Source organism: Molossus molossus, unplaced genomic scaffold, assembly GCF_014108415.1.
Source record: "Molossus molossus isolate mMolMol1 unplaced genomic scaffold, mMolMol1.p scaffold_m16_p_17, whole genome shotgun sequence".
Lineage (NCBI taxonomy): Eukaryota > Metazoa > Chordata > Mammalia > Chiroptera > Molossidae > Molossus > Molossus molossus.
The window spans coordinates 42382028-42399222 of record NW_023425352.1 but is presented as its reverse complement, the minus strand read 5'-3'; the positions used below and the strand labels follow the sequence as shown (position 1 = coordinate 42399222).

General features: G+C 43.4%; 1 protein-coding gene across 4 annotated transcripts in view; it reads left to right on the top strand.

Annotated features, from left to right (window-relative positions):
- Positions 1-14484, top strand: part of ANK3 (ankyrin 3) — a 611274-nt gene extending 596790 nt beyond the window's left edge. For 3 of the 4 annotated variants that reach the window (XM_036265485.1, XM_036265481.1, XM_036265484.1), the window contains 2 exons: positions 3387-3474; positions 11021-14484. In XM_036265485.1, the coding sequence (XP_036121378.1) occupies positions 3387-3455 (69 nt within the window). In that variant the 3' untranslated portion in view covers positions 3456-3474; positions 11021-14484. The remainder of the gene's footprint in view (positions 1-3386; positions 3475-11020) is intronic. The other variant, XM_036265482.1, reaches the window with a different exon arrangement.
- The last annotated feature ends 2711 nt before the right edge of the window (positions 14485-17195 follow it).

The window sequence follows — 17195 nt, the reverse complement described above, 5'->3', positions numbered from 1 at the left end:
AAGTTTCTTTGTCAAAAGGTAAAAGAAAACAGAATTTTGTTAGCAAAACACGATAGTGTTTAGTCTGTACACTGTCAATTTATTGTGTTTATTTATTTATTTTTGAATCCTCACCTAAGGATATTTTTCCATATATCTTCAGAGTGGGAGAGACACATCAATTGGTTGCCTCCCAAGCGACCCTGACCAGGGCCGGGGACCAAACTGCAACCAAGGTACGTGCCCTTGACTGGAACCGAACCCACAACTCTTTGGTCTGTGGGCCAACACTCTGACCACTGAGCCAAACTGGCCAGGGCACACTGTCATTTTAAACCAGAAGAACTACCTGTCTACCCGTGGCCACGGAAAGCACCATACAGTTTTCCCACCTTGGCTGGCACTGCCAGTGATCAGAGCGACCTTGTCTGTGGCAGTAACACTGCAAGAGCTGGAATCCTGGCGGCCCAGAAATGCAGCAGCCTCCTTTGTGACCTGCCAGTCTTCTGGAAGCGCCGGCAGTGCACAGTTACCTCCAGGACCCTGTAGTGTAACATTATCTAGGTTACCGTTTCCACAAAAACTTTGACTAATAGGTCAGTATGTCTTTAGAATAGGTCTGCACTCAAGATATTTATCTTTGTTCCTCAAAATCGTAAGTGGCACTAACCTAGTTGAATACCAGTGCCGAAGGTAATGTATTGCGAATACAGTCCTATTGTTTGCTCAGAGTGGTCCTTATTATTTATACAATCATAGAGCTAATAGAGGGATATTAAGGAGCCATCTAAATCTACCAAGCTTCCTATGAGCAGGAAAATATGAGCCCACCTTGGAGATTGAAGAATTTATTCCATTCTTTAAACTCGTTAGAGGAAGGTCTTCTGATAGTTGCCCTTTTCTAAACCAGGTAGCAGTCACTAATTGAAAGAAAGTATCTTAAATTCGTTTTGTATTGTACTGCTTTGGGGGGAGGGGCGGTCTGTGGCCATGGAAATTAGATCATCAGTCATCACATAGGACCCCTTCACTTGAAAATAATATTCTGAAATATTATTTCTAAAAGTATTTCATCAGCCCTGGCTAGTTTTGCTCAGTGGTTAGAGTGTTGGCCCACAGACCAGAGAGTCCAGGTTCAGTTCCTGCTAAGAGCACGTACCTTAGTTGCGGTCGTGTGGGTGGCAACCAGCCGATGTGTCTCTCTCTTCCCCACTCTCTCCCTCCCGCTCTATCTGAAGATACATGCAAAAATGTCCTCGGGTGAAGGAAAAAAAGTAAAAGTACTTCATCAAACAGCTATTCTCATTTAAAGACCTATGAAAGGTCCAGTCTTAAATAAGATTTTCCTGAACTTTCTCACAGTGCTTGCAAAAATGTATATATTACCCTAACTAAAGGAAATTTTAAGTTAAACATAATGCCCCAACTAAGGTGCTATCTTAATTCAAATTAGACATAAATACAATCCGTAAAAATAGATTGTACTGAAAGTGACATGATCTCGTTAGAGCCCTAATCATTGGCTATATATATTTTTTCCAACCACTGAAACCTTTTTCTTTGTAAAGCAATGTAACTATACATTCTATAGCTACATATTTTTAAATTCTTGCTTCTTGGAGTTTATTGCTAACCATCATCCTTGTACGTATTTGAGGTTTAATGCTTTGAATGTCATTGACTGCTGTGTAACCATCAGTGGGTCGGCCTCCCCTCGCACTGGGCTAGCATGTCAAGTGTAGACCATCTGGGTCTAACATTCCGCAGAGCATGCGTGTGTCATGTGGAGTGGCGTGGAAAGCTCCCCACCTGGTATGTTGCTAATCTCTATGCTACATCCTTTAGGGAGAGGAAGCAAAAAACATTCCTGGGGAATCTGTCACAGAAGAACAGTTTACTGATGAAGAAGGCAACTTCATCACCAGAAAAGTAATCATCATGGGGATTTCATACTTCTCTTGGGGTTTAGATGTTCTGTTTGTTTGCTGTGGTATCGCCTCTTGTGAGAGAAACAGGGAAATCGCTACTTTTCACTGTTGCTTCCTACAGATCACTCGGAAAGTAATAAGACGAATCGTTGTCCCACAAGAGAGCAAACATGATGACGTGGTAATGGGGAGGGGCTGCCGCGGAGAACGCTCTCGAATGTGTGCTGATAGGCTTGCGTCTGCGGGGCGGCGGCTTGAAGCGCTGGCTGCTTTTGGTATCTTGTGCATTTGATCGCAGGGTCAAAGAAAAAGACTTGTCTTCCTAACATTCTTTAACGTCATGTACATTTACTATCTTCAGAGAATTCACAGGGCTACAGTCATGTATAGAGGTTCAAGCTCCCTAGAAAAAGTAAAAACCCTCTACCACCACCACACCTCTCGGCAGTGCCTGCCTGGGAACAGATGGAGGGCACTTGATGGAGAGCATCAATTTCCAGCAAATGCACAGGATTTAATGTGGCAATGGCAAAGAGCTCAGTTCAAGACCCATATCTCAATATTTTCCCCCCTACAATATCCTCTACAGGGAAATCTGAATACCTCCGCCTGAGCCCATTAAAGAACTAAGCAGAGTAACCAAATGGATTGCCATCTCCCCGAAAAAACACTTCTGGTTTTTTCTTTGTTTTTCTCAGAACCTTACTCTTTTCGTTTTAAAAGTAGAAACTTTAATAGCCTGTGTTTACATAAGAAAAAGTGAACTGAAAATTTCTCAGAAGGACTAAATCAGAAAACTGGAAAGGCTGCTGTGTTTCCCATTATAAATAGGGTAAGAGCTCAGTATTTGTACAAAAACTCTGCTCTCCGCGAAGTGATTCCCTGGTGCTCCGTGAAGAGAGGTCTTGTTTTATGGAAACTGGATGCCTGCTTGGTCTGGAGTAAGAGGAGGGGTTGGTAATTTCACAAAATTTAAAAAAAAAAAAAAAAAGGAGGGGGGTGGGGAAGACCCTGAGATCCACAGCACTTCCATGGTGTTAGTTGTGATTAGTGGTTTACCAAGAACTTTGACTCGTTACAACAGATTGCTTAAACTTCCGCTGGCTAAAAAGGCATACATTGCAATTAACTAATATGTTTTTGTATTTGGGGTTTGAGTGCCGTGAGAGCTTTAGCGATGGTTTCTTCTAGCTTACGACAGGGAATGAACAGGCTGCTCCTTTTTTCGATTCCTCACTAACCTGAATTCCTGTGCAGTGCAGGTATGTTGTCTTCCTTCTGGGGCTGCTCTCTGGCTTGCCTGGATGACCCTAAGCTGTGTGGTTAAAGCAAACAGATTGTATTTTTGGACATGAAGTGACAACGTGCTTTAAACTGTGTTTCACTTATTCTAATCCAGCCTCAAGGAACCCGAGAGGGAGCTGCTTCAGAGCTAAAACACCTTTGCTGTGAATCCTAATGTGTGCATTCTTCTCAAAGCAGGGAGAAGGTTATAAGGTGAAGACAAAGAAAGAAATCCGGCACGTGGAGAAGAAGAGCCACTCGTAACAGTGAACGGTCAGTCACGGTGACATGCCCTCGTATCACCAGCACGTAACGCCCTGTGACACTGTATAAGTGACTTCACTCAAGTGATCAAGACCGTCCCCCTCCCTCCCTCTTGCACTGTGTCCCAGCTTTGAATGCACTATATGAAGTTGTTGGAGTTAGTTTTATTTTTAAGTATTCACACACACACACACACACACACACACACAAACTTGACTCTAGTTCACAGTCCAGAAACTCTCGCAAATTAGTGAGGAATTTCCATGTAAATGATGTTTGCAGAAGCAAATGGGAATAGTGATGCTTGAGTCTCCTCTCAGAGAGGAGACTCAAGTGTGAAGTGTGAAGTGCAGGAGCATGAAACAGCCAAACAGGAAGACGATCTGGCAACACGTGGTTCTTACAAACACACTCCGAGAATTCTACCCATCCAGGCGGTCTCCGTTTTAGCGGAACAACACCTGAGAATATAATTTGGGCTGAAATAGAGTGGTTGCCCAGTTTAAATTAAATGAATCAAATCCTACTATACTATTTTATATAAACGAAGCAAATTAAATAGAAGGTTAATGGCATGACTCGGTTTTTTAAGTTAGAGTGTTTGTTTAAAGTTGTCTGAACTTTTTCTAGAGAAGAGTATTTTCCTTTAACACTGCTTTGTAACTTTGACGTTGTCCTATTTATTTATGCATAGCTACCATTAGAAAGGCAATGTGGGGTGAAAATCGCTTTGAAAAGTTCCCCGTCAGTCAGTGAGATCAAGCAGGATGCTTTCTTTAGGGCTGTTCACCGACAGTTCCCGGTGTTCCCTGCCACATGTCTGCTGTTCCCCAGTTCCCAGAACCCTGGTATTTGAAGTGCTGAGGTAAGGAACTGGGAAAGTATCTAGTCTCATCGCCTCTTATGTTTTATGAGAGGTAACCGTAACCAAGGCCCAAATAAATTCCTAATTCCCTCCTCCCAACAACTTGTGGTTTATATTTTTCACTTCCTCTCAGTGAGGATTTCCACGGAGGCTCCGAGAAACCGTGGCTGGACACCTCCAGCAAGGGCTTGCTCTCGCGGAGCTTTAGAGAGTTAACAGTAACCAGCCATAACTGACTAAAACACGAAGGACCGTGGAGTGCTCTGGAACTAGCATTTACTCTACATGCTCTTCACTTACTCTCACAACTAACCCCCTTGCATAGGTGTCCTTAGCATCCTCATTTAACAGGTCCCCACTTGCCCAATGTCACATAAGTTTAAAATGGCAAAAATAGGGTCCACCAACCCTACCAGGCTGCCTCCAGAGACTCCCCTGGGCTGAGGTGGCAGGGAAGCTTTCCTTAGGAAAGGGACGTTGGCGTTCTAGAGAATGAATAGGACTCAGCTGGGCGAGGGGTGGGAGATTTGGTGGGATTTGGGGTGGCCTCCTAGCACAGACAACAGAATTCCGCAGAGGCGAGAAGTAGGAAGAAACCGGAAAGGAGACACTGAAAACAGGTCAGTGTAGCTGGCAGAAGAGTTTGCTGTTGAGTCTGGAGAGGTAGGAAAGAGCCGAATCGTTGGGCCTTGCGTGACTGTCCAGGTTCTGCTCTTGACACCAAAAGCAGGGAGAAGGGGGCTGTAAAGCGGGTTTGCTCTGCATCCCTCGCTCTGGCTGCAGGGCAGCGAGTGAGCAGTGGCGACCTGGCTGAGAAGACATCCCGCTGAAGGACTTGTAGATCCCGGTCTGGGCAGTGAGGGCAGTAAAAGGTGGGCTGAATCACGAGATAGCGACATGACTTGCTTTTTATTGGATGACAAGGGTGGTAAGAGATGAGAAAATTCAGGATGACATCAGCGTAGCAATATTTAGAATGACCCCACCCATTATGCATATCATACAGCTAAACCTAATGAAAGACACAATGTAGCAGAGGAACAAAACATGAGTTTGCTGTCTTGAAATGGTCTGTTTATACAATGCTAAGTGATAAATGAAATGAAAATATGAAAGAGGGCAGTCTGCTTTAGTGTGTCCCGTAAAGTTGAACATCGCATTCAGTCCTAGACTCAGACGCCAGATGGGAAAGAACCAGAAGTGTCACTCAGCCATTTTTCTAGAGTAACGTATATCCAAGATCCATGAATAAATGACACCAAAAACTATACGCCAGTGCTATGCTTCCAGGGTCCTTTGGAGAGTATTAACATAGAAATGACTCAGCCACTAAATATACAAGGGGCTTTAAAATGACAAATATTCCACATTGTAAAGAAGTTGTCAGGGCCCTAGCTAACTTGCTATACTCCTCAAAGGAGGGAGAAAGTCAGGGAGGAGGATTCACGAGAATGTGAAAATAACTCCAGTGTAGAGCAAACTCGGTGCGTCAGATGGAAAATTGACCGTTTGACTGCGGGCCTCATTTTCCTCTCCAGGGTGGTATTTACCTTCCATGGTGAACCTAGGAAACGCATCCAAGAATACTGCCTGGAATTCCAGACCACTGAACGCGTGCTCTGGAAAAATTAATTTGCAAATACACTGAGAATTTTTATAGCTGTGCTAGTTGCCCCCGCCCCCTTTTTTTAAATAACAGTACAGCTAAGCAAGAGGAATGCTGCCAAATTTCACTGCGTCTCAGATGGTGACATCGAGTTGTTATTTCCCATTGTAGAGCCAGCTGAGTGTTAAGTTATCTGACCCCTGCACCTGCTTTTCTTTCATCCTGAGGCACAGCCATCCTATTTTTAATGTAAGGGAAAAGCCAGTGCCTTAAAATCACTATAAAGATTTGTATGTAGTATGGAGCGATTTGTGGTTTATAAAGTGCTTTTCCATTTTCTTCTTGTGTAGTCCTTCAAACAATCCTCGGGAGGTCAGGCTGATTTTGTTTGCTTCCTTTTATAGATGAGGATACTAAGGCTCAGAGAGGTGAGGTGATGTCTCACTGTCACACAGCTCATGATTGATAGAGCCAGGACTTGAACTCAAGATTACTGATACTCCAGCCTAGTGCCCTTTCTGGTACACCAAGCTATCTTTCTAAAATTATTTATGAATAGTCATATTCTATCAAATGATTATTGTATGACAGGTACTAGGTAAGATTATATGTATTTCCTCATTTAATCCCCCAAATAATACAGTAAGGTAAGAACTGCCATCCTTTTTTATAAATGAGGAAACTGACGTTTTGAAAAGTTAAATGACTTGCCCAAGGTCCTACAGTTGATGATCAAAAGCTATGAAATTTGAACTTATTCAGAACCTAGCTCCTTTTTTTTTTTAACTTTTTTTCTTTATTGATTTCAGAGAGGAAGTGAGAGGGAGAGAGAGAGAGAGATAGAAATATCAATGAGAGAGAACATTGATTAGCCACCTCCTGCATGTCCCCCATTGGGGATTGGGCCCACAACCTGGGCATGTCCCCCGACCAGAAATCGTACCGGTGACCTCTTGGTGCATGGGTGGACGCAACTACTGAGCCACACCAGCACCTAGCTCTTAACTATTACTTATATTAATAGCTAAATAGAATGTGATGGCTATTAAAGACCTTAAGGCAAACTCTAATCAAAGTTTGTACAAAGGCAACCTGTAGTAAATTTTTTATAAACACAGTTGTGTTTTTTTAATAAAGGAAAATTTTTTTAATCCTTACCCGAGGACATTTTTCCATTATTTGTTCAGGTAAAGTAGGAGGGAGAGAGAGAGAAACATCGATGTGAAAGGGACACATCGAGTGGCTGCCACCCGCACAACCAATCAGGGCTGGGGACAAACTGCAACCGAGGTACGAGCCCTTAGCAGGAACCGAACCTGGGTCTCTTGGGATCACAGGCCGATGCTCTAACCGCTGAGCCAAACCGGCCAGGGCAAAATTTTATTTTTTAGGTAGCCATAATCTATAAAACGTTTACTTCAAATATACCATTAGAGGGCCGACTAGTAAGGCTGTGGCAAGGTCCCCAGATCCAAGCTGTATCCCAGACCTCTGGGGGAAATGCCCAGGATCTCATAGCCATATCTGTGGAAGCCAGGAGTGGCCACAGTGCCCATGCTAGCCAGGGCAACACTTTATCTGAGTTTTTAAAAGTTGACTCGTTGTATTCATTCCTTCAAAAAAATATTTGACCTTTTACTGGATGTAGAGTGAAAAGGCTAGATATACAATCACGAGCAAAACCCCTATGCTCCTTGTCCTTTTAAAACGAGATGGGACAAATGTTCATGGGCTAAAAATACAAAACCCAGTATTCATGACAAGCAGAAGAGAAGGAAGAGAGGTGGGTAGGAAGAGAGAAAGGACCGGAGTAATGAACGCTGTGTTCTCATTGACTATACAGAAGGCCTATCAGAAAGGCTTTCCTGAAGCCATAGCTGGGCTGTCTTTAAAGATGCATCAGTGTTAACCTGCAAAGGTGGGTCTCACTGGGGAGAGCAGTCGGCTTTCAAGGAGATGGCATTTGAAACAAACTTGAAGGATAGAGTTAGATATAGTTGGAGATTAGGGAAGGGGAGTACTAAGTGGATACAAAGTCAGCAGAGACAAAGAAGTTGGAAACCCATGTGTTGATGACAGACAAGTAGTCTAGATTCTCTCAGGGGTGGGGAACTCCAGCCTGCGCGCCATATAAGGCCCGAGAAATCAATACCAGCTAACATCACACGCCTGACCAAATATAGCAGGCTAATTTTTAGGTTGATAATTATGTATGGCCCACAAATGGTGTTATAAATATCCAAATGGCCCTTGGCAGTAAAAAGGTTCCCCACCCCTGCTGGATCCTGCCGGTGTGTGGTCTGTGGACCAGCAGTATCAGCATTACCTGGAAGTCCTGTTAGAAAGGCAGAGTCTCTGGGTTTACCCCAACTGACTGGGTCGGAATCCTCATGTGGCGATCCCTAGGTGATCCAGATGTACATTAAACGAGGAGACGGCTGCTCCGGAACAGATCACGGGCTCAAACCTGATTGAACGTTGGAATCATCTAGAGGTGTTTGGTTGTTTTGTTTTGTTTGTTTTTTTTTATGCTGGGTTCCACTTCCAAGAAATTCTAAATAAACTGGTGTGGGATATGGCCTACACATTGGGATTTTTTTTTTTGTCTCCCCATATAACGTTAACATGCACCCAAGTGTGAGAACCATTGGGGGCGGGGAATAATGAGCCTTCAGCCTGGCAAGGTTGATTCTAACTCAGGCAGACTCCTGACTTGAAAATGTGGTGTGGAAAGGACAGCATTCATCTGTGAACTGTAAACTGCCATGAACATCCATTGACTAGCTGTTTATATTTTAAAGTGTTTCTTAAAATAAATTACAGTGAAATGACTAAAAGGAATGATTAACCTTCAAATTGGTTTCTGCTGCCCTTGTGTGTGAAAGGCCTGTAAAACCCAAAGACTGATTCTACCCAGATCGATTATCTAAACCCAGAAGGAAAGGTGGCTCATTCTTTTTCTGAAGTGTTCTCCTGGTGGCTCCGGCCCTCTCACACCTTTCCATCAGATGTCGCTCTTATCACAGTTTACACAGTGTCAGTACTTGATTACAGGCACTCAGGCCCTCAGCCAAGACTGGACTGCGTTTTGTGCAACTTGGTGTAAAGTCTTATCCAATGAATGACCTTCCTGCACCCTGTATGGTTGGGGCCAACACACGCTGGTTGCGTGACTAAGAACAAAGGATTTAGATTAAAAGGGGAACTAACTCCCAGCTTTTTTTTTTTTTTTTTTTTTAACCATCACCCAAATTATACCTGAATATAAATGGGCATAATGAATAGCATTTCTTAAGATTATAGAAACATATCCACTATTTCTAGAGAGATAATGGTCGTTTGCATTGGGTGGTAGAAGAAAGACCTTGCTTCTTATTGCAAGATTAACCTTGGAAGTTGTATTGGTTTTTGGAAGAGATAAAGAAAAAAAAAATTCAATTGGGTTGCCAATCTATATATATTTACTAAAAATTATCAAAATGTACAATAGATGAATTGTATGATCTATAAATTATGTATCAATTAAGCTGTAAAAAGGCAGGGGTGGGGGGTTGGTTAGAGAAGACGACCGAGGATTCTCCCTAAGAAAACAGCAGGAGAGCACTAGGGTAACATTATAGGACCATCTAAGAAGCCTGGTGCCTGGAAGATTAGGAATAATGTAAAAACAGAGGTGAGAAAATCCTGATCTTCTCACTCTGATTTGCACACCTTCTGGGCCATGGCCTGCCCAAATGAGTCACTTTCCTTCTCTGGAGGCTCTGCAGTCATGGGAAGGGGCAGGTGTTGAAGTCACCCCAGAAGGAATTGATACTTTGGTGTTCTTGGCTCCAAGCGTTAGTGTGACCTGGGGTGTGGAGGTCAGTAGCACTTTCAGTACGAAAAAGGAAGCAGTGGAGCAGACAGAGGAAGTGCTGTACTAGCGTGTTTACAAGAGCCTAGGTGTCCTGGGTGATCTATCTAAAGGGAAAGAAACTTGTCCGGTATAAGTAAACATCAGGGTCACCGGGAATGCTTTGGGGCCTTGACAGAAACAATTCCAAAGGTTCTCCCAGACCCGCACAAGCACTCTGCGGCTTACGTGTCAGTGAATAGGGTTGTTCCTAACGCTGCTCTCGCCCTTCTCAGCTTTCTGTTGGGGCCATGTCTTGTTCTCCGCATTCAAGTGTGTCCCCTTTCACACTGAACGAGGAGGAAGGACTAGATGTAGGAATATTTTGTTTTATGGAGAACAAGTTCATACCAAGAACAATACATACTACACACAAATATGAAAACCTCTGCCAAAGAATGGTGATTTATTTTGACATATTAAGACTGGCTACAAAACAGATACTTCATGCAGGTATTACCCAGTAAGACAAGACAATCTTAGTGGAGCCTCCATTAAAAAACCTCAGAATTAATTTATCCTGTCCTCACGGATGTGCGGCAGGAAAAGGGGAAGTGTTCTTTCCAATGGTTGCAGAATAGTCTTTAATTTTGATTTGCATATGGAAAAGCAATTTCATAATAATGGAGTAATGATGCGGTCCTCCCTTTTTGAAAGATGAGTTGTATTTTGGAGGGTGAGAGACATAAAACATACAGACATGACTGAGATGCTCTATCCTGACTCCATATCCCTGGCCCCTGGTGTCCATGAAAACCTCATGCCCCTGATATTTCGCTGTTAGTGGAAATCTCAGAGAACCTCTTGTCAGCCCCCTCATTTTACAGATGAGACAGAACCCCGCCGCCCCCCCCCCCCCCGGCTTTCCCGAGTTCCCGAGGGAGTGGCCAGAGATGGATCTAGAAGAGGGTCTTTCTGACTCCATCGCTAAAGCCACGAACAGAGTAAATAGTTACACAGAGGTCACGGGATCACCAAGGCCATTGCCTTCAAAGAGCTTGCTGGCACACCTCGGGGCCTGGTCCTCTGCAAGCCTAGCAGATAGCCTGAGTCCAAAGTAGCATGCATGCTTACCCCACCCCCATCGGATGTAGAAGGCTCCCCTTCTCTGAAGCTTTTCTGTTGAATGGCAAGGAAGGCTTAGGTAAGTTCTCTTTTCAAAGAAAAGAAAGCCAAACTCACTACTATCTGTCTTTCCACAGGATCACGTGTTCTTACTGCCAGTATTGAGACCTTCATGGAAGACATGTCAGCAGGAAGTAACCATTCACAGAGAAGGGTGTGTGTGTTTGCCGCTTCCACACATTAATGGCATGATTTTTTTTTTTTTTTTTTTTACACAAAAAGAAAAAAGAAAAAGAGAACCACCAACATTTTAATTTAGCATGAGCCAACTTACAGAGCATGGAAATTCACTCTCATTCCCAGGATTGGCACGTGTGCAATTAGCAATGCAGTGTACATACAAGAAGCCATGCTGTTAACAGTTTATCTCAAGTAATTTGGTGTCACGTACAAAAGGAAGAAATTCCTGCCTCCAGAAGGGACAGAAGGAGATGGACTGATGAAATCACGGAGAAACACTAAAATTACTAAATCCACAACAGCTCGCCTTATTTTTCTTGGACCCAAACTGTCAGGGTATAAACACTATTTGTTTCTTTTTTAAAACATCTATAGTTTTGCTGTAAATAATAACACTGTATAAATTCTAACAGAAAAATAGAATAAATGTTGATAAGGCACTGCCTCTTAGAACACAGAATATTGCAAATGCATTTAACATAACAGGTCTCAAGGGACTTCACCCTGGAAGAGGGAGGGGTTCTGGGGGACCTTCACGGATTCTTGTATATTAGCAATTATAATGTTTGTATATGCAAAACTGCTAGCTTGATTTTAAAAAAGCAAATCTTTAAAAATCTGCTGCAAACTTAAATAATTCCCAAAATGAGGAATTCTGTAGTTCTGTGAAAAAATTTTTTCTTCAGAATACTAATATTTTGATGCATGTGTATCACCTTATTTTGATTAAATCTTTTCCAATTTTGCAAACACTACAGCATACTGCAACACAGAAGATTTTATCTGTAAACAAAAAGCCCTTCATCTAATATTTGTTGCTATTGCCAATTTTCCAATGAAATGACCTAAAAAGGAAAAAAAAAAAAAACCACACACACACACACAAAAAAAACCTATACAGTAGTTGCTTTAGGGGGTGGGGGGTGCTCTCTGTTAGTGCTTAAAAGGGGGGTAATGCTTGCTGCTTTAGAGGTGGATGGTGCGCGTAAGAGGCCCCGGCCAGGGGTGTTTAAATGGACTGAACAGAAACCTTTAGCTAGTAGAATGGCAGCACGCTGTACAATTTATTACTGTTTCGTGTACTGGCTCTAAGACGTAGACATCTTTCAGTAAGCCAATCATGTGTAACCATTCTCACAGTGTCATATTAGGTTAATAAGGCTGCTGTGTTTTAAAGGGCATTTTTATTTGGGGTTTGGTGAAATTCCTTAATTTGTTGATTATATTCACATAAAAATCAGCATTCATGGACACATAGCTCTAATGACATATGTATGAAAAACCATACACTGGATGACCTAGTCGATTATTTAAGCATAAAATAAATTGTGTTAAACTCTTCACCTATCTGCGCTCTACAGTGTCCTTGTGTTCTCTGGCAAAAGGTGACTGTCTAACTCCTTGTCATTTGGCCACACTTGTCCTCCTCACCAATCCTGGTCGAGCCTCTGCCTCTGAGTCACTACGGAGAGAGTCCCCTAACATTCCGTCCTGCCCTGCAAACTCCCTCCTACAAAAATTCTGAGCATTTCGTGGAGGAGCCACGAATGAAAGATTAACTGACAATTGATCTTTGCCACATCTGAGTTGGGCCACCCCCCAAAAAGTGGGGAGTCAGGGGTATTAGAACTGGCATGTCCAGAAGTCGTCAGCTGGTGCCTCCAGGGACCATCCCACTTGCCGCTTTTAGCCCATAAAGCAATCGTGAGTTTTTTAACTAACATTCATCGTCAGTGCTTATAAGTTAGGAAATGCCACACGGTAACCCCAATTTCTAACTTCTTTTGAAAAGCAAGATTTGGCAACGACAGGCCTCGCTGCCAGGAGCCTCACTGCTGGGCATGCTGCCCGCTAGCCAGGAGCAGGGTCTCCAGGCGCCGCAGTCGGGCCCCCTTCTGCTGTGTGCCCTGGCTAGTCTGGGAGGCTCTGGAGTTTGTAATCAGACACTACGTGGTAAGTTCAACAGAGGCAGAGGCTGGGGCTGTTCTGACATTTCTTCTAGCCCAGGGCCTGGCATCTAGTAGTAGTAGCAGTGGCAATTGTCATCACCATCGCTCAAGCAGGAAGACTCACCATACGCCAGACTCTCTTCTGAGCACATCGCGTTTATTAAGTCACTTAGTCCTCATAACCACTTTGTGGCGGTGGGTACTGTCTTTGGTAGCAATAGTCCTATATATACACATTAAATGGGTGCTCAGAGCCCTTCGGCAGTATCACGAACTGCTTGTCCATTCAAGATTCTTGCCAAATGGACTGAGTTGTCAACGCGGAACACGACGAGCTACTTTGCATAAAGAATGGGGCTACACTGCATTTGTGTGGTATCCAATATGGAGTATGCCCCTCCCCCTGCGCCAAAATTACCCTAGGACATCCCCCCACCCCTGCCAAAAGGGTTTAAAAACTTGTCCAAAAAGCCTCTGTAAAACCAGGATTAGAGTCCAGATGTCCTAACTAACTACTTAAGAATTATGAATTTCTAATTCACAGTCCTTGACAAAGAGGTGTTTAAACTAGAAACTGGATGAAGTATACTGGTCTGGGTATTAAATGGTATGTTTATATACCTGAAAATCTGACTTTAGGGATATATGATGGGCTAAACTGAAGGTCAAGCAGAAGTTCATAAATTTAATCAGAGAAGTAGCCAAAAGAGGATGATCAAGATGTTATTGCATATGTGTGTACATGTATAGATAATGTGTGCATGGATTGAATTGGCATATGTTATATATCCCTAATACAGTCTTCAACCTGCTGGCTTATAAAATGTATTTAAGCTTTTCCTTGAATGACATCGCTAGCAAAAAATGAACTGTGATGATAGATTCCTGATATTTGCTGCTCTTCAATTTTATATTCCTACCAAATTCCTGAGTTTAAATTAAAATGTATTATCATTATTAAATTGCCAAGTTAACGGCAATATACTGTGCAGAGTTAGTCACCATTTCTAAGGGGACCTACTTCACTGAACACATAAGCAGGCAGCTTCTTTCCTCTGTTAGTAAATACTGCCGTGGTGCCCTGAAGTTCCAGCATGCTCATTTGGTATCCTTGTGGGTTCCATCAAGGCTGAGGCTTTTCTCCAGGGTAAATAAAAAAAAGTTGTTTCCTTGCCTTTATGAGAATCAAGTCACAACAGGGATATGTGAGAAACCCAGAAGTATAAATCACTGGAGTGATAATTCTCTGAAGAAGCCACTGATCCAAAAGCTATCTTCCCGAGTGAGTCTCAGTGTTCTCGATTCTGGCATTTTATAAGGTGTGTAATTTCCTAGTCACATGGCACTGCTCCTCCCTCATGAATTTATGATCAAATAGTCCAGAAATAAACTGTCTTACATTGAGATTTGAACCAAACTTTACAAGAGTTCTTTTTTATCCTCACCCGAGGACATTTTTTCCATTTTTTGTTCAGATAGAGTGGGAGGAAAGGAGAGGAAGAGAGAGAGAAACATCGATGTGAAAAGGACACATTAAGTGGTTGCCACCCGCAAGACCCAACCAGAGCCAGGGACAAACTGCAACCGAGGTACGTGCCCTTAGTGGGAACCGAACCCGGGTCTCTCTGGACCGCAGGCCGACGCTCTAACCGCTGAGCCAAACCGGCCAGGGCAAGAGTTCTTTTAATAACAGACAAAAACAGTGGCATATTTAATGTGCCTGGTTTGCAAGCTAACAGTGCACCAACACAAAATAAATCACATAATGGACTCTGACGAGCATCCTTAGCAGTCAGCCCTTTAGCTTTACAGTTCTTTAACGATTAAATGCAGACCGTTCAAAATAGACCAAAATGAAAGTTTACCATTGTATCTGCTACACTCAATGACTGACGGTCACAAGCCATATGTATGACTAGGTAATGCTGCGGTGAAGAAATTGTCTTCTTCATTCCTTGCTGCTTTCCGAGTTAAGGAATTAACACCCCCAGGGTTGCACATCCAAGGGGACATCCTGAAACCCCTCAGCTATTCCAAAGGACTTCCAAAGCAGAGTAGAGGTGAACAAGCCGAGAGGAGTATAATTGGGGTGGGAAGAAGCACTAGGTCATGGGAGGTACACCAGGAGCAGGAACTGTCAGGACTTCTCCTCCAGGACTACCTTGAAACGTGCTGTCAGTATCCCAGAGAAACAGGTGAGCTCCCTGCTTGGTTTCCCCTAACATTCTCAATGGCCACCTTTCTTCTGAAACCTAACTCAAGCACTGGCATGATTCTGAGCTGGGAAGGAGTGAGGATTTGTTCCAGCATGTGAGGTACACCCCCAGGTCCCCAAACTAGACTGGCTACTCCCTGAGGCAGGGACTTTTTTTTTTTTTTTGGTCTGCCGCATCCACGGTATCTAGAATATGGCCGACAGTGTTTATGTAGGTGCTAAATAAATACTTGTTGAGTACATGAAGGGATGAATCAAATATCAGAGGGCAGCCTCGGCCAGTGTGGCTCTGTTGGTTGGGCATCATCCTGTGCACCAAAAGGTTGCCAGTTTGAGTCCTGGTCAGGGAACAAAGGCTTAAATAATTGGGTTTGGATATCTGATCCCACACAAACAACACAGCAGTCGTGCTGCTGAATCAGGCATCTTTCCCAAAGCTGTGGGCCGTGGTCCTCATCACCAGCACTGACAGGCCACTGAGAAACCAGGCAAGAGTGTGGAGAACTTCCCATAACCCTAATCTCCATGAAAAAAATCAGATTAGTCTCCTCTCTTTCAGACATGATATCCAAAATTTCAAACACTGCCTACTTCAAAAATTCCACCTATTGTTGCTAAGTGTTTGTTGGGTTGATTAAAGACTAGAAGGTAGAGAAATTACATTCCAGAAATCTCTGGGTCACATCCAGCCTGCGGAGATGTTTCGTTTGGACCACGTGGAGTTTGAAAAAAGATGGCTAACATTTTTTAAATCCTATTTTTAGATGAAAAATAAATTGAGTTCTCTTTAAAATCTAAAGAACTGACGTTGTTTCTGAAATTCTTTATGATCACAACCACTTGGAGCAAAACTGCACCTGCCCCGTTTGGACAGGCATGTGTCTTCTTGTCCACCATTGTCCCTTCTTTTCCTGTGGCCTCTAAAACCCAAGATGCTTTATTCATTTCTATTCCTAGTCTCTGCTGGATCAGACTGGAGGAAGGAAAAAACAAGGCAAAAAGCTGAGATCGTGCTTAAGTTCTTTCTTTTTATGGCAAGCAAAACATCTACCTCCTTTTCATCCTGTCTCAGCGCCGAGCAGAAGATGGAATACAGGAGTGAGTGAGTGAGTGGGACGAGAAAGACAAGTCCTGCGATTTTCCAAACACACCCATCTGTCCAGCTCAATGGACGTGTGCAGTGCCTGCCACTTTTCAGATGCTCTTCTGGGTACATCTAGATACACCCGTTTCCTGCCTTCAAGACAAGAACACAGCCTCCGTGTGAAGTCTGAATCTAAAGCTCCTGGGGAGAGGAAACCGCCGCAGCACATCCTAGGCTGCAGGATGGATGGGAACGACCACTCCGGCTGCTCAGGGAGCCACTGCACTTTCTCAGCTAAGTGAGACTCATGGCCTGACAAAATGATCAATTCTGGTAGAAAACTTTCAAAACCTTCCAAAGGTATCTAAACAACTCTGCAAGAGAATAAAAGCCCCATCTTCGCTTCCAAAAATGCCAGATTTAGGTGGAACCAGTTGAAACTTTAAACTCATGCTCAATGTTCTTTACCTGAAGTGAAGTCAACACATATAAACTAAATGAGTGCCCCATGATTCAGCATTCAAGTCTACGTCCTTGATGACTTCTCTGGACAGCTTATTCTTCAAGAACAAGGACTGTGCTTTCCACAGCCCCAGGAGCAGAGCTGAGTGCACAGAGCGTATAATCAATATTCGGCTTCACATGCTAATCATTTACTTGTTCTCTGTGGTTAAGTTTTACCAGATTCCAGCTGTACTGCAAGACACACTGATGGCTCCGTCTGGGCGTATCCCAGCCCTGGGCCTCAGTGCTTGGGAGCAGACTAGAGCTGCCTGAGAGCCTGGCTTGCTAACACTGCTATCGTGTCCATGTGCCTTGCCTGG